Source organism: Ceratocystis lukuohia (genome assembly GCF_044167205.1).
Source record: "Ceratocystis lukuohia strain C4212 chromosome Unknown Supercontig9_pilon, whole genome shotgun sequence".
Taxonomy (NCBI): Eukaryota; Fungi; Ascomycota; class Sordariomycetes; order Microascales; family Ceratocystidaceae; genus Ceratocystis; species Ceratocystis lukuohia.
This window is the reverse complement of record NW_027263528.1, coordinates 1,334,706-1,351,380: the sequence shown is the minus strand read 5'-3', so window position 1 is coordinate 1,351,380 and position 16,675 is coordinate 1,334,706. Positions and strand designations below refer to the sequence as shown.

Here is a 16,675-nt window from a genome sequence, read left to right as displayed (position 1 = left end):
TGGTGGCTTGCTTGTGTCACTAGAAACATCAGCTCGTCCAGTCTTTGTGCACCGTCTTGTTCTTTTTGTTTTTCCCTGGATTCCCTGAAAGGAAATAGGAAGAGGCAGCTCCCCCTTACATGTTGTGTCCTTCACCACTACCATTTTGTCGTCGTCGTCCTCCTCCTCCTCTGCTCTGCGCACATGCCTCTCTCTATTTCCATTCCCAATCTAGTATTCGATGCCTCCGGCGGATAACCGCTCTTGCATTTATGGCTCAACTTTGGCCCCTTACATTTAAACATGCCTAATTCCAAGTCCATCCAATATCAGTCCCCTTGCCCAATTATGTTCCACTACCGTGTTATTCATTTTCTCCTGGGTGTAGATCACACCTCTTCCTCTTTCACCTCCACCCCTAGGCCGTAGGACTAACAAGTGAAAGAGGCAACGCACGCAGGGTTGAAGATCTACAAGCCATTATTGTCACTTCTACTCGAGTATTTCCGCCCCTCCAAGTTCAACGTGCTGCTTGAGCGAAGGTGCGACAAACTGCAGATCATAGGCAGGGATGTTTATTTTCCAACATAGCACCCATCTTATACAAATCTTGAGCTCAGGTGTGTAGTTGACCTGTACTCGTGCTGACATGCACTGCGTTGGCGCGTCATCTACTGTGCAATAGACACTGTATGCCGTGGCACCCTGTACTCCCTTTTCCACACTACCCCTGCACCTGCCCAACCACGAGAGCTGAAAACCTGGATTCACACTGCCAACATTGTGGATGGAGACAAAGAGAAAGAGAGAGACAAGCAGCTACCGTCAGCCAGGAAGGAGTAGGGGATGCAAAAGAACAAGGAGGGTGGGAAGGCACAGGTGGTAGGGCAGGAGGAGGTAAGACGAAGGGGGAGGCGGCCAACGAGGGAGGACTGCATTCCCACCATGTCATCTTTGAGCAGTGCTGCGTCGCTCTGCTGCCATAATCGCATGGCTTGCCTTCTTCTCATTTTTACTGCATGTGGTCATTTGTATTTGCCGTGTCTTGGAACTTGTGTTTTACTTATCAGAAGGCACTTCCTAGCCCGTTTGTTTTACTGTATCTGTGTCTTATACTTTGCTCTTTGACCCACGCTTGGCATATACAACGTGTTGTTGCACGTTACTTTTCCGTTGTTGTTTCGCGGTCGCCGTTTACCGGCTGGTGACCACATGCGTAGTGTAGACCTCCATCGGAGCTTCCTATACCGTTCAAGATGTTGCGCTCCCGAGGTCAGAGCTACGAACCGATGAGGCGTAACCTCTCCTCTCTCCTCTCTCCTCTCTCCTCTCTCCTCTCTCCTCTCTCATCTCACCCCTCTCTCCTCTCTCCTCTCCCCTCTCCCCTCTTCTCCCCTCCCTCCTCTCCCTTTCTCTCTCTCTCTCTCTCTATATATATATGTATATCCCACCCCCTGGCTCCTGGCTCCTCTGCCTCCTTTTTCTCCTCTTTTTAGCTTTGAATGCATAAATTCTTCATGTAACTGCCGACCAAGCAAAGCATTAAGCAGACCAATCACAGATGGAATTAGCTATTACTAGAAGGCTCATTTATTCTCAATCAGAGCGCGATAGGTTTGGCTGGTTGACAACAAATGAGGAAGCACGACGGGTCGAATGCCCATAATAACCATATGCACTAACTGCAAACAGGTGTATATCAAATTTCTACTTACATGCAGGTGTGTTGTTGTACCACGAAGACCCAGACAAACATCAGACGGAAGCTACCGTTGAAAATTAAGTCCTATTTTTGCCTTTTTTTTGTCTTCTGTCTTATTCTAGGTCTTTCCTGTCTATTCCAATTTATTTTCCGCCATCATCTGACCGTTGTACAGCTACAAAGTACAGCAATCCCCAGCCAGTTCCAGCAAGCCAAAGTTCTTGGTTACCACTGGTGTGGCTGGATATAACGTCGCAGCTGCTCGATACTAAGCAAGGCCTTTGCCACTTCAACCTTTTGTTTTTTGCTTTTCCCTTTGGTTTTTATTCCTGGAAATTGGCACCACCAAAAACGCACTAAGCCAGATTTCGCACATCGCTATGCAAAGCGAGCTGGAAATCAAATGGCACGTTTCCTCCTTTCTGATAGACCATTTATTTATCCATGGCGGCATTCGATAATCCTAGCAATTACCATGATCGACGTCAAGTTAGACAAGTCAGAAACAAGAAAGAAGAAAGAAGCTTAGACCCACTTTCAGAGCTAAAACCCTTCATGGAAGCACAAATAGAAAAAAAAATTAAGAATAAAAAAAAAAAAGAAAGAAAAAGGGAAAAAAAAAAAAACATAGCGGGCAGTTGCAACTAGTCCGTTTCTTCAACTGTAATTATGTTCTATTTTTGTAGCACTTTTTGTCTGGCAAGGTTCTCACGCCTCATTTGATTGGTCGGGCGGTCATATGCAAGCCTCAGCCTCTTTCCTAATCAGTAAAAAAGCTACTGCAGTTGGTAAGCTGAGGATAAACAAAGTCTCCACTGAAATGTCCAAAAGCGCAATAGGGAAATAACAAGTAACTCGCAGTGTGTACTGTACACCTGTACATTGTACAGCTCACAGGTTAGAGAGCAAGAACGAATAGGGAGGCCGGTCGAAGGAGGTAAAGTGGGATGAGGCAGGTGGGCTATGGGGCACTTGGAAGGTGGAGGAATAGGCGAGGGGGCGATGGAAAAAGTAAAAATAATAAAAGCAAGAGCAAAAGCAAAAAGAGGAAGGAAGGCAGGAAGGCAGTTGCTCATCTAGACTCGGTCGTTAGGAGCTAGAACTTGGCATAAGCGGTAGTTCCCCTTTATTGCCGTTTATTATCAAGGTCAATCAACGTCTCGCTACGGCTCTTCAACAGGGAAAGACTTGCTCATTCCATAGAAATGCAGCCCTCTGGCAAAGGAAGCTTGGCCATGGACATGTCACAGGTCCACAAGTGATTGGCTGGCTCCCGCTGTTCTGAAACTAAACAGTCTAGCATGTTCTGTGATCTTCCTTGAGGTATCCCACCTCCGTGCTTCAACTATCAAAATAGGATACAGCAGAGACAAAAGGCAGCGAGGGCCGGAAAGGGGCACAACCAGCGAGGACAGCAGTACAAGACAGAGGGATAGAGAGGGAGAGCGCCGGCAAGCGCGAGATGAGAGACGGGCAGATCGAAGACAAAGAATGCACAAAGGAGACGACAACGCGTGGCTCTGAAACAGGCTGAGCCTGGTGATGAGTGGTCTGTATGAAAGACCTTCAGGCCTGATTAATCGTCCCATCGCGTTGTGTATCGTACTGTGGGATCAATGTTCCGATATGGCTTCGGAAGAAACTCTGCACAACACAAAAACACAAAAACCAGACTAGGGTGGAATGAGGCACGCGGCGGACGGGCCACTTTGTCTCTTCTCCTCGCCGAGTCCTTGTCTCGTGAAGTTCTTGCATGCATCGGGGGAACAGGCTCCCGCAAAAATCCCGTGCTAGTTGATTTGATGAACAAGGCAAACCCATACGCCAGAGGAGAAGGGAGTCGTTTAGGTGCGGGGAGTATGGGAGAGGAGAATTGGGGGGGGGGGGGGGCGCGCGCAAAGAGAATAAGCCTTAATTAAAAGCTACGCCCAAGACAAGGGAATACGCTTCTTAAGACACTACTTTACGGCTAAGCATTGTGCTACTCATGGTACAGCTACTCACGTCGTTCGTGTGTCTTGGTAGAGGAACTCGGCTCTGGCTTGTCTGGCTGGAAGGACTTTTCTCCTCTGGCAGCTCATCAAGCCCCTGTCCTTGTCTTTGTCCCAATCCTAATCCAAAGCTCCTTTCCCTCTTAGGCGTCTTGTCTTATTGTATAGGTGCTGTGTATGGCTATATTTTATCGCCTTCTATATGTGGACTGACTTAATGTCCTCGCATTGCATACTTTGTTTGGTTTCCTCTTTTCTTGTTTGCTTGTCTCTTTCTTTTGTCCACCTGTCTCTCCTCCTCCTCCTCCTCCTTCTCCCCTTCCCCTCCCCTCTTCCTTCTCTTGACTTTCTTTCACACCCTCTTCTTGATCTCTCTTAGTCAACCCCCCCCCCTCCCACCCCCCACCACCCTCGCTCTCGAAAGCCCTACACACCCTCAGGCCCAACAGCCTGGATGGTTGATGTCAGCCGGACAGCCAAATAGCCAGATAGTGGTGGACAGTCGAAGTCTACCGGTATACCATGTTAGGCCACACCAAGAAATGTCTCTTGTTCTTCATTCCCATCATGATTCGTTACTTTTCCCTGCACCTATACTTCTCTTTTGGATTTTATTGTCTGCTTTTGATGCTTTGTATGGCCAGAAACGGATCGTTAGACAACGGGCTTGTCTTTGACTGCTGAGTCCCGGTCTGGTTGTTGTTTCTTCGAAGGGGCTCCTTTCTACTTTTTTTTTCACGGCTCTAGCTGCGTGTGTCTATTTGGAGGCCGTCAGGACCATTGCTATCAAACTTACTTATAAAGTCTGGCCTCTGGGAAGCAAGAATTGAAGGGAAGGACTTGATTGAATATCACTCATCCCATAACATAACAACCGGCTTCTACATATATCGCTATCTTTCTCACTCACTGTCAACGTCACCTTCGCCTTTCGCTTCCACCTCCCATCTTCGCTTTCATCTTTTCTTGGCTCGCACTCCGACTTACTCTACACTCTTTCTCTTATAAATTTCTAGCTTCCCCATCTCCCAGACCCCTCTCGCTGTTTTGTAACGCAGCATATCCGAACCTTACCTTCAGCTACCCAGAAGGATTCTCTTACTCGAATTTTGAGTCCAACTTGAGCAATAGCTCTGCATATAATACCACCTTCGCCATTCTCTATCTAACACTCCTTAACATCGATATCATGGATGGCCGTAAGTGTTATTTCATTCCTAACGTAACATTCACTTTCTATTTTTTTTCTCTCTAACTCATTTCCCCTCCACCTCTCCCCCATGTCCAGTCAACCAGCTCCGTCAAATGCGCGTTGCCGAGCTCCTGGAAGACTTTCGAGTGCTTCAATATCACATTGCCCATGCTCCCCAAGACCCAACCGAGATGGTGGACTACTACACCGAGGGCTGGATTGCCCTTCGTGAGGCCCATCTCGACGGCCGCCACATTCTGGACTGCGCCGCTGATACCCGTGTGCCTAGAGCCAGGGGTGGCCCGGAGGAGCAGGAAAAGGCAGAGCTGCAGCAGTAAGTCGTGCCACAAAAGCCAGCCACCACCACCATTATCGCCTAAGGCATTAGCTAACCGACAGTACCTGCGGCCCTCAGAGTCCACCTTGATGCTTTTTCGAGGCGCCATGTAGGCCAGAAAATCCACCTGCGCCAAGCAGCTGCTATGCGCTGGATCGAGTACCGAGCCCGCATTCTCGAGGGCGATGCCACCCTCGCTGCGACGCAACATGCCCTGGCGATGCTAGACCAGCAGCTGAGAGCTGTAAGCCCTGTTCTTTTTTTTTTGCTTCTTCTTGTAAGACGTAGACGCCGCCACTAACCCGAACAACAGGATCTTGATGCTCTTACAGACGAGGCAATCTACATGCAACTTAACAGCCATGACACATCACTCAACAGGTGGACTGGGGAGGACCCCAGCCTCCGCCGTGTGAAAGCCTGGATCGAGAGTCGGTCTCGGGTCTGATCGGCCCACCAAGCCTACCTCTCTCTCTCTCTCTGTCTGTCTCTCTCTCGCTCTCTGCCTGTCTCTCTCTCCGTTTGTCTGTCTCTCTCTCTCCCTTCTTCCCCGCGCTGTGCAACTTGCCGGGCCAAGTTACACAGCAATAGTCGAAGCCGGCTCTTCGATTGTCTTTCTTCTTGTGGCTTTATCTTTGCTGCTTTTTGTGTTTTTCTTTTTTTTTCCTACCTTAGAAACAGCATTGCATGCCGGGTACTTGGTTTTTTATAGGCGCTGTACATAATGATCAGAATTTATTCGTATACATCTCTCCAGAAAGTTCTTTTCTCCATTCGAGGCGAAACCTTTGTAGTAGATGTAAGTGGTGAAATTGGGTATGGTAGGGTTAGGGTAATAGTCAAGTCTGTTCCTTATTCTTCTGTTGGTAGGTATTCGCTTCCCTTCTCCCTTGGGTAGGTCAATATTGCATTGCACAGGGTCAGATATCTACTCAGTCCTCCATATTAGCTCCTCACGACTTGCTAACCACACACAGGGCTATACCAGACAACGAAATTGCTACTCCAGTCGCGGTTTCTGCAAACTTATTAGTACGTTGCTAAAACGCGAATAGTGGACACTTTGTCTTCTTCAAAACATGCCAACGCAAGGGACTCACGCTTAGAGATAACCTTATTTTCAACCCACCACTCGCCTAGGATAGTGAACAGAAACGCAAAGGTGTTGACGATGGGCACAGTGAGACTCAACTCTGAAGATCGCCATGGCTAGTCAGCAAGCGCAAAGTAACAGCAAGCGCAAAATGGCACCGGGAAACCAAAGACGCTAGGTAGATTAGGACTTACCAGCCTGTCCAATAAGCAAAAAGAACCACACGCTGCCTGTTAGGTTCATGACCAGTGGCGCTGCATACCGCGGATTCCGCAGCAGGTCTATGGCCGCAAAAAAGGCGCCATACACCTTAGACTTGATCCAGCTAGACCGGACAGCATGCGATGTGAGAATTGGATGCACCGGTGGATTGTGAGTCTTGGCCGCCCTGCGGATAAATGGGGTCGTGAACCCCCAGGCGATACCAACGAGAATAAAGCTAAGGACATAGTTAACCACGGGGGGCCTGGGCTCAGCGGAGGATTCGGACATCATGGGAATGGGGGGGGGCGATAGCGCCGCCAAACATCAAACGTGAGAATAGTGCAGAGAAGCTCCCAGTTCCAATATTGCAGACAATGTTCCAGGGAAATGTGCAGTTCGTTAGTGTAGTTGCGATGCCGTTCACCAACCTGTCTATGTTGCAAAGCAAGGCGGTGTTGGGGATGATGTTGTCAATGTACTATTACGTAAGCATTTTCTGAAGCCGCCCCATAGCTTCTGGCAGCTGCACAGCAGAGTCCTTCCAGCTGTCGAGAGCCGGAAGAGCCATGACTTCCAAATTAGGAAGAAAACCATTGCTTTGCTAACCCTAAAGAAGCAAAACTATGAGCGAGACTATAGTGTTCTAGACCTTCCTTTGCACAATCCCAGGGGCCTTAAGAGGTAAAACCCAGGGACGGGATTTGTTTGCATGACAGCGACAGGACGCTGTTGCCCAGTGACAGTGTAGGGCGAGCTAGGCTTGAAACAGGAAGAAGACGCCAATTATCTTGTTGGCAGGTTTCGAAACAGAGCTCATTGAACAATAGCCGGTCGTTGATACTTGAAGGGTAGAAGGGGAAGGCTGGGCTTGGAATTATCAGATCGAAAACAGCTTGCGATTTGTGGATGGGAATCAGATTGGACTGCGACTTGAGAAAAAGACGGGCGGAATGGGTTGGGGAAGCCAAAGTAATGTAATGCAGGTGTGAGCTCAACTCTTCAAAGACACGACGGGCGCGATATGGTGTCGTCCCTCAGTATTTCATTTAAAAATTGTTTCTTATCGTAGTAGTTGCCCATCGCAGCCTGCATAAGGAAGATGCCGAGTCACTTGACGTCAAATAGGGGCGGCACAGCACTCATTGCCAGTGCAACTGCGTCTTTTGTGCTTGCTTTCCTTGCCTTGCTTGTTTCAATGGGTTTTGGTCGCGTCAGCCTCATTCAGTTAAATTGCAAATTGCAGTTGCAGTTGCAGTCCCCCCCCCAGCCACATGCATTTTCTCCCGGAGGAAGCCCATAAGATGCAAGGTGCTATGTGTGACGACGCAACTGCCGGATTTGTAGGGTAGATGGCCTAAGAACACTGCAGAAAAGTCTGTTTCTGTGGTTATTTCCCTACTATTCAGGGTCTTTGTACAGTTTGGGGAGTTGCAGGGAAACTACACTATGCATCTTCTTATCTACTATTTGCTTCCCTTTTCTGGATCGTGTTTGCTCTAGCGCTTCTAGGGGGCTCTTACTTCGGTGGCCTTCAGAAGGCAACAGCCTGTTTTGAAATTTACATTTACCACAATTTTTTTTTCTTATCTGCTGTTTGGCTTCTTGTTTCAGTTTTCTTCTTCCTACATATTCTGGCCTGCTCTCGAGTCTTTGTCAACCTGCTTTGAGTTTGAATTCAAGCCTTCAAATTGCCTTGCATTATTCATTCTTTTATCGCCTTTTCAGATTTTATTCTTGTTTTTTTTCCTCATAAATCCACCGTCTTTCCTCTTTTGCTCTATTTTCAGAGCCCCGCGCTAACGTCCGACTGGCCAGCAGGCTCAGCTCCTCCCACGACTAACGCGGCCTCTTTTTGTTTTTGTTGACTTTTATGCAGTAAAAAAAAGCCAAAAAAAAGACGGAAAATTCAACGCTATTCGCGTCATCTTGTCTGCCCAATTTTCAGCGTTTAAATCGAACCCGCAACCTCGAATCCAGCCTCTAGATCACCGCCTCTCGCTCTCTAAGCCGGATAATAACCTCATTGAGCCGAGGCCATCCCCCCTCACCCAGAATCATGACTGTTGCTAAGCCGAACAAGCCTGGGTCGCTCAGTCAGCTCCAGCATTCAGCCGGGATCTTTGCTGACGCCTCGATTGACGGCCCGGAAATTGGCACCCTGGTTCTGGTCGTCGACCGTGCTAAGAATTTGCCCAATCGGAAAACCATAGGAAAGCAAGATCCGTATTGCGCAGCTCGCTTAGCCAAGGAAGCCCACAAGACCAGGACCGATATTCGAGGCGGGCAGACTCCGCGATGGTAAGCAGCTTCCTTTATCCGCTCCCCGTTCTCTCTCCCAAACTCTCGCAGAACCGCGGCTAACCTTCTTTCTAGGGATCAAGAGCTCCGTTTCAAGGTCCACGACTCGCCAGATTACTACCAACTCAAACTTTCAATTTTCAACGACGATAAGAAGACGGATCTCATTGGCGAGACTTGGATCGACCTTAAGGAAATAATAAAGCCTGGTGGTGGCCAAAATGACCGCTGGCAAAGCCTGGGCTGCCGTGGCAAGTATGCTGGCGAAATCCGGATCGAACTTACGTACTATGACAACCGGCCCAAGCCTGTCGCAGTGCCGCATCCCATTGGCCTAGAAGCCAGCCTCCCTGTCTCAGATGCAGCCGCGGGCTCGGCGCGGCGCAATAGCCCTGTGAAAAGACGGCCGTTGCCTTCCGATCCTGTTACTGGCGAGGTCCCCTCTCACGTGAACCCATCTCCAGTTTTGAGGACGGCCCCATCCACTTCTCATATGGCGATCCCCCCACAGATGCAGGATACTGTGACTCAGCCCCACCGCGTTGGACCTCGCCCTCAGCCTACTACCCGTGCAGAACAGCAGCAGCAGGCCGCACTAGCCCAGAAGCAAAAGGTTCTACGTCTCCAGAAACAGCAACAGGAACTTCTTGAGCAGCAGCAACTCCAACAACAAAAGCTTCAGCGTGCCCTTGCCGAAAAGGAAGCCGCTGCTGTGGCTGCGGCAAATGCCGTGGCTGTGGCTGCTGTTTCTTCGTCTCCTCCATTAGCTCAACCCTTCCACCATGACCAATATGGTAATCCCATCCGCTCTGAAAACCCCCCTGTATCGCCCCATGCACATCAGGACCATCGTCGAGCTAGTGCGTCTCATGATCAACCACATCCTCTAGACCCGCAGTATGCTCAGTATCGTGAACAGTCGCCAAGCAACTATCAAGGAGGTGGCTCTGTCCCAAACCCTGGATCGGCTTATGGTCAACAGCCGCCGCCCCCGAATCGCCATCCATCATATGATGGGTCAGTGCAGGTGGATGATGCCCCTCCCCCTCCACCTGCTCATAGAAGTAGAGGTGGCAGTGCCCCCATGCAATTACAGCAGGACCTGGGCCTCCGCAATGGCTATAGCGGCGCCTCTCCCCCTAGACCCAATGGGATGCGCCAGGAAGTCTTGAGAAACCAGACGCATCGCAATCCCCCTACTGGATCAGACCGCTCTTCATACGGCCCAGGCCCAGGCCCAAGCCAATACCAAGGTAGGCCACAGTCGCAAACCCTCTCGCATCGCTTGTCCATGCAGCCCACTGTCGAAGACGTTCCAGATTCACCTAATGCTGGCTCCCAGACTGTCATCCGGAAGTCTATTGGTCGCCCTTCTCAGCTTAACCCCAACGCTGATCCCCGCCGAGAATCTGCCTCTGCCGAGCAGTATCAACACCATCAGTCATCCCAGGCGGCTCCTCAGACTCACCAGGCCCAGCAACTTCCACCTGCACCTCCTCATCAATATCAGCCATCTCCCCCTGCCCACAATTCTGCCCTCCCACAACCTCCTGTTTCTTCTGCCCACCCCTCAGAGCCTGCTTCTCACCATCAACAGACCCAGCACCACCATGCCGCCCCCTTGGCTCCCCAGTATGATGTCACACCCCCGCCCGCCCCCCAGCATCAATCAATGCAGTTTCAGAGCCATTCACATGTCCAGCCACCTGCACGTCCCGAACATTTCCAACATCAATCCTCGCCATCCCAGGCTCAGAGCTACCAGGAGCCCCCACCAAATCACACCCAGCCTTATCAGGCCAATGGAAATGCTAGCCATGCTATTCCTCCACCTCCGATGCAAGAAGAAAGACACGAGGCTGCTTCTCCCTATAGCACTAGTCCACAGCCTGAGCCTTCTCCTATAGAAGAGTCCTCTAGCATGGCAATGACTTTGGTCAGTCGGCCTAACGTTAGAAAGTCCCAGGGTCCTCAAATTCCTGCTTCCCTTATTCCTGGTGTTGATCCTATCATCGCCCAGGAGATTTCCGAGTTAGCTCACCAGAAGCGCCAGCGAGAACGAGGCTTCAGCTATCCAACTTCAATTAAAACTTTCTCCTACCATCCAGCGCAGGGCCAGTACCAACAGAAGCCACAGGGCCAACTGCCGGCCCCTCCCCAATACCAACAGGCTAATTCTCAGCAAAACCAGTATCAGGAAAATTCCCATGGATATCCGCAGCGAGGTCGCTCTATGACTACTACAGAAATTGTGCCTTATGGATACACTGGACGGGGACCCTCACCAAATCTGTATGACGACAGAAACTCATCACCTATGCCTTACCCCGGGCATGACGCATCTTCCCACCGAAACTCGGGAAGAGAGCCTTCCCTAATCCATACCCTTCCTCACAAGGGCAAGACCAAGTTGGCTACAACCACCGAAACAGTGCAATATCCTACGGTAGCGTATCTTCCCAACACCAAGTGCACCATTCCCAGCAAATGATCCGTCATGGCGAACGTAGTCCATCGCCTAATCCCTACTCCGGGCGCGGTCCATCGCCTAATCCCTACTCCGGGCGCGGTCCATCGCCTAATCCCTATTCGCGGCGCGGCTCTTCGCCTAATCCGCATTCGGGGGGGCAATCTCCAAACCCCTACTCTGGAAGAAGCCCATCGCCAAATCCTTACTCGGGGAGAAATCCGTCTCCAAACCCGTATACTGGAAACGGCGTTTCACCGAATCCACGGGACGGCCGCAGCCCCTCGCCCAATCCCTATTCTAGACATGGAGCTTCCCCGAACATGCACAGTGGAAGAAGCCCATCGCCTAACCCCAGTCCTCGGCCAAGTCCTAACACCCAGTATACAATTCGCCGCAAGTCGGTGAGCCCGGCCCCGCTTCTTTCTCAAAGTAGGCGTTCATCTACTGTGCCGTTCAATCCCGCTTCCTATGACGAGTACAATACCAACAACTCGTTGGTGGAAAGGACAAACGTCAACACGCAGGACAAGATCATCATGCATGACGGACGTGAAGTCGATCCATCCGATCATCTCCCATTTGAGTCATGGGCTCCAGAGCCTGATAGGCCGAAGGATGAGAACGGGATGCAATCCTCTAGTCCCCAGCCTCTGGGCCGTCCCCGACCTGAGGGGCCCAGCGCGTATCCCGGACCCTCTGGCCGGCGGCAACTTAAGATTGCTGGCCATACACCGAAATCGCAAGCACAGATCGGCTATGGTGGAAATGATGCCACTCAAGCCCCGGCCCCACAAAGTCGTAACCGCCTTCAGAAAAAGTCGAATCGTCCAAGCATTGGGCCACCTAACCAAAGCACAAGCCCTCTGGCGCCCGTGAGCAGCAACTATCAAGACAATTTCAATCCTAGCAGGCCGACTAGGGCACATTCTTGGGACTATGCACAGGAAAACAACCCTGCGTACAACCCGTCTGGGCACCGCCATGGAATGAACGAGCCGCCTAGCGTTCCTCCAAAGGTATCACCAACTAGTGGAGCATTGGTGCGCGTCGCTCCGCCCCGTGGGGCTCCCCCAACAAACCCAGATGACTGGGCCTTGATGGAGGAGATGCAGAGAATTGATATTGGCGCGGGGCGATCGAGACGACACGGAGGGTATTAAGATAGGAGGAAATAAGTAGACAAGATGGCCATGTTGGACTTTTTTTTTTCTATTTTCTTTTTCTTGTTTTTGTAGCAGCCATACTACTGCACTTTTTTTTGTCTGTCTATGTTGTAATTTGCCTACACGATTTAATTGATGTTTAATTTTTGCAGCAAGGCCATAAGATTCTCCTGTTCCTTGTAATAATATCTTCTCTTTTTTTAGAGGGATTTAAGCTTTATTTCCCCCCCAGAAAATCGAAAATGGAAGGAACGCCTGTATTCTCCACTTTTGACTGCACCGTTGGAGCGGGGAGGAGAAAAGAAAGCTTGGGGTTGAAGGGTTGGGGAAATTCAGAAGCTCGCTATTGCAGATTGAACTTGAACTTATAGATTTATCTCTCTCTCTTGAGAAAGAAATAAACAAGGAAAGGACGCAAAATATTAAACTAGCAAAGAAGAAAACTCTCGCCCAGATATTCTAGCTTCTATCCCCTCAACTCAGCAGCTATGGACCACGAAGCCATTGCTCGCTTGACTTCGAAAGTCGCGACGAAGCTAGAAACCCTGCCCAAGACCCACCGCTTTAGTATGGAACCCCCCCCCCTCCCCTTAGACAGACGACCTGCGTTTTAACACCCTTCATCTCTAGTCATTGCTATTGTTGGCATCCCAGGCTCTGGGAAAACAACTCTTGCACAGGCTATTACTGCGTCTCTAAACGGCCTTCCTCAAGCTGCCTCGGTCAGTGGCGGCCCATTCGCCATTGCAGTGCCCATGGATGGCTTTCATTACACACGTGCCTATCTTTCGGCAATGCCTAATGCTGCAGAAGCACACGCACGACGTGGTGCAGCATTTACATTTGATGCTGAGGCCTGGTGTGCACTTGTGGCTGCTTTGGGCGCACCGCTTGAGCCTGGAGCAGGCTGTATCGAGGCCCCTGGGTTTGACCACAGCGTCAAGGACCCGGTGCAGGCAGCAATTATGGTGGCCCCTGAGAGCCGCATAGTGGTATGCGAGGGAAATTACTTGGCTCTGAACGTCGAACCCTGGAAAAGTGCGGCTAAACGATACGACGAAGTGTGGCTAGTGGAGGTGGACAAGGAGGTTGCAAGAGAGCGCTTAATTAAGAGACATCTGGTGGCTGGGATTGCCGCAACAAAGGAGGAAGCTGAAAAAAGGGCAGAAAATAATGATTTGGTCAACGGGGACGAAATTTTGGCGAATTTGATAGAAGGCATTAGTGAGCGCATCAGGAGTAGCTAAGTACATCAGCACCCGCTTTTTAGATATTGATAAAGGATATTTACCAAGAAACAAGTACATGCTGTCATTGTGTCTCGGCCAAGTGATCAAACCATCCATTATATTGCTCATAATGAAGACCCTCCAGGTGAGAGCACGCCCTCATTAGCATTGGTAACTCTCTCCGGGGAGTCTAAATCAAGTAATGTCGAGAACCAACTTTCAGATGTGCTCGAACTCCCTCCACTCACGTCATGGTTAGACACGGAAAGTTCTTGGGATTGATAATAATTGGATAGCATCGACTGGAGTTGATCCGAAGAGACTTGGCCTGTTTGCAACATCCCAGATATGCCAAGTCCAGGCTGAAAGTCAAGAGCCTCAGGCGAGAATTGCTGAAATTCAGAGTTAGGCGAGGCTAGCATGGGACTAGGATGTGATTGTGGGCAAAAGTCCGGTGCAGTAGGTCGGAGCATCAAAGGCAAAGTAGCAGTCGAAAGTCTACGGGGCTGGAACTCGGGGGCCGTAGGCTTGAGACGCTCCGACAAGTTTTCTATCTGGCGTGCTTCGCACTGGCAGTGTATAGAAACAGAAAAGCTGACTTCTACTGACATTATAGGCGACAAAGACAATTTGGGCTCAAGAAGTGTATCTTCACACCCCAGTAATTCATCTTCAAATTGAATCAGATGGGTTTCCACAGACTGATTCCATGGCGCAATAGGTTTATCCAGAAGAGGGGCACGTGCAAGATTTTTGGATGTAGATATAGCTTGCCACTGAGTGTTAAGAGTCAAAAGCTCGCTTTGATCTGCTTCGATGTCCATGAGGTCGATCCCACTCTTTGGAATGGCGGAGCCAAAGATGAGATCACAAAGGTCTGGCGTATGGTAAAAGGCTGAAGTTGAAGTCGGGTCGAAGCCTTGAAGGTCATCTAGTAAATCAACACTGTAGTCACCGTTGATTTCAGTAAGCTGAGTGTTGGTCGTCTGAAGCGGCTCTGGGAGAATGCAAGTTGGGTTGGCACGAAGGCCTTCCTGACTTATGATCCGTCGTACCGGAGTCAACTCCGCATCAGATGGCCAGTTATCCCGTGCCCTTTCCCCGGCATCTTGCAAGCGGGTTAATACAGAGGTAAACTCCTCGCGCATTTTTTCGGTCTCAAAATAGAGGGTAATGCTAAGCAAAGATCTAGCTATAAGCCCATTCGCCTGATTGTGAAACCAAAGACGTAGGCCTGTGGCTTCTAGGATGCTAAGATGGCGGCGAACTCTCAATACATCAATGTACATGATCTGAGACAAGTGACGCAAAAACAGGCTAGAATTGACCACGCCATTGCGGCGCTCAACCCATTCCAAGACAGCATGGTAAGTGTACGATTCATCTTCAACAATTACGGATACATGCTCAGAAAACAGCATACAATGTCTTGAAATGTTAAATTGTGGATCGTCTGATACTCTGCAATCGTGCAAAGAATTTTCAAGTCTTTCAAAAGCTCCAGAGTACGACGGTATACTTTTGAGTTCGTCGCCAGCCCAGTCATCATACACATGCTCGGTAAAAAGAGGTACTGAGATTTGGACTTCCCGCATGTTTTTGTGAACTGTCCCTAATGGGGGTAAATTTTCAACGGGCACCCTTTTTCCTGTGTCTGCAACCTTATTTGCTGTGCGTAACTGTCGAATCAGTTCTGCGCAAGAAGGGCGTGGTACATAGGGGTTAATGATCCGGGTGGCTAGGAGCTCATGGAAAGTGTACCGAACATGGAAGTCATCGGGTGACTTTTTCGTTGTTAAACTTGGCAGCTCAATGCTCAAAGAATTCTTGATGTTGGGCTTAAGGTCTATCATCTCGGCGAGCTGGTAACGTCGAAAGCGTACCGGCACATCTTGGACAGAGGCTGGAGTTAGCAATGGAAGTGATATTGATCTACTGGCAGCGTGAAGATCTAGCTCGGCATGAGGTAAGATTGCAGATTGTGATTGAGAGGAAGTCTTGGTTGGCGACTTTCTTCCGGAGGCTTTTTTATCCAAAGGGGACAATGACTGAATTGGCCCAGCCAACTTTCTCAATAGGTTTGCCGGTGGCTTATAAGTGTTTGCAGCCATGGAGAGCTTTGTGGCCTGACGCGAGTTCTGGCTCTTGGGGCCCTTAAAGGCTTTGAGGGACTTGGGAAATTTAGACTGCTGAAGGAGCTTGGCGGAAGATTTGTGGGAGGTCAGCATCGAGGTCGGTTTCTTTTGGAAAGGTTTAGTAGTAAATTCAAGGGTTTTAGGACTAGACGAGATAAGAGTTAGCGAATATGACGAGACCAAGTAAAAAGAGGTACGTCTTACAGGATACGGTCATTCAGGATAAGATGTTCATTTATATCAAGATCTTTAACACCTCTAGAATCCGAGTCATCGAATACAGCATCTACAAGTTGTTAGTAGCGTGTTCTCATGAAACTACAAAGCATCGTATGAAATAGACATACTCTGGAACATCAAGCCAAGCTCGCTGGCGAAACCCCGGCTTTTGCTCTCAACCTGGGAAGCTGAAGGCTTGATCTTTGGGACTGATGATTTTTTTGTTCTGTTAGATGATGAATTTGCATCTTTGCCCAAAGAAGCTACTTCGTATGCTACATTCCCAAGCTCGAGCTGTAAGAACAAGACACGATGGTTAGCGGGCTAATGGAGTCTTGGTCAAACAGATAATTAGAGAGGGAGAACTATATTTGATAAACTCACCCGCATCTGAGCCAAAGCAGCAGCAACCTCATCCTCGATATTGCCGGGGGCCATGATGAACAGAATGATAAATATCGACCCAATACCATTTAATCAAGAGGACAAATGTAAGGGTAATATAAGAAAAAAGGAGGCATTAAATTTGTCAGACAATGGTGAGGCCGGCTTAACAGCGTAGAGTTTGCCTAGGTGCGATGGGACGAAAAGCTGGCAGCCAATCTTGCTGACTCTTTTGGCTGCAGTACTGCAAGGTGCGGAAACTAGAAGAATAAAGGAAGA

At 49.5% G+C, this 16,675-nt stretch overlaps 5 protein-coding genes across 5 annotated transcripts; 4 read left to right on the top strand and 1 right to left on the bottom strand.

Annotated features, from left to right (window-relative positions):
* Positions 1-4,861: 4,861 nt before the first annotated feature.
* On the top strand, positions 4,862-5,649 carry HOO65_090327 (uncharacterized protein; the record flags this gene model as incomplete). The annotated part of the gene is made up of 4 exons (XM_071004602.1): positions 4,862-4,871; positions 4,961-5,198; positions 5,280-5,445; positions 5,515-5,649. 4 exons carry the CDS (start codon positions 4,862-4,864, stop codon positions 5,647-5,649), a joined length of 549 nt encoding a protein of 182 aa, XP_070856213.1.
* Positions 5,650-8,554: 2,905 nt separating this feature from the next.
* On the top strand, positions 8,555-11,287 carry HOO65_090326 (Ingression protein fic1; the record flags this gene model as incomplete). Its single annotated transcript, XM_071004449.1, has 2 exons — positions 8,555-8,796; positions 8,872-11,287. 2 exons carry the CDS (start codon positions 8,555-8,557, stop codon positions 11,285-11,287), a joined length of 2,658 nt encoding a protein of 885 aa, XP_070856212.1.
* A 299-nt stretch (positions 11,288-11,586) lies between these two features.
* On the top strand, positions 11,587-12,426 carry HOO65_090325 (Ingression protein fic1; the record flags this gene model as incomplete). The annotated part of the gene is made up of 1 exon (XM_071001682.1): positions 11,587-12,426. One exon carries the CDS (start codon positions 11,587-11,589, stop codon positions 12,424-12,426), a length of 840 nt encoding a protein of 279 aa, XP_070856211.1.
* A 491-nt stretch (positions 12,427-12,917) lies between these two features.
* Positions 12,918-13,676, top strand: HOO65_090324 (putative uridine kinase; the record flags this gene model as incomplete). Its single annotated transcript, XM_071004607.1, has 2 exons — positions 12,918-12,996; positions 13,060-13,676. The coding sequence occupies 2 exons, from the start codon at positions 12,918-12,920 to the stop codon at positions 13,674-13,676; spliced, it is 696 nt and encodes a 231-aa protein (XP_070856210.1).
* A 107-nt stretch (positions 13,677-13,783) lies between these two features.
* Positions 13,784-16,450, bottom strand: HOO65_090323 (uncharacterized protein; the record flags this gene model as incomplete). Its single annotated transcript, XM_071004451.1, has 4 exons — positions 13,784-15,938; positions 15,998-16,079; positions 16,141-16,306; positions 16,397-16,450. 4 exons carry the CDS (start codon positions 16,448-16,450, stop codon positions 13,784-13,786), a joined length of 2,457 nt encoding a protein of 818 aa, XP_070856209.1.
* Positions 16,451-16,675: the final 225 nt, after the last annotated feature.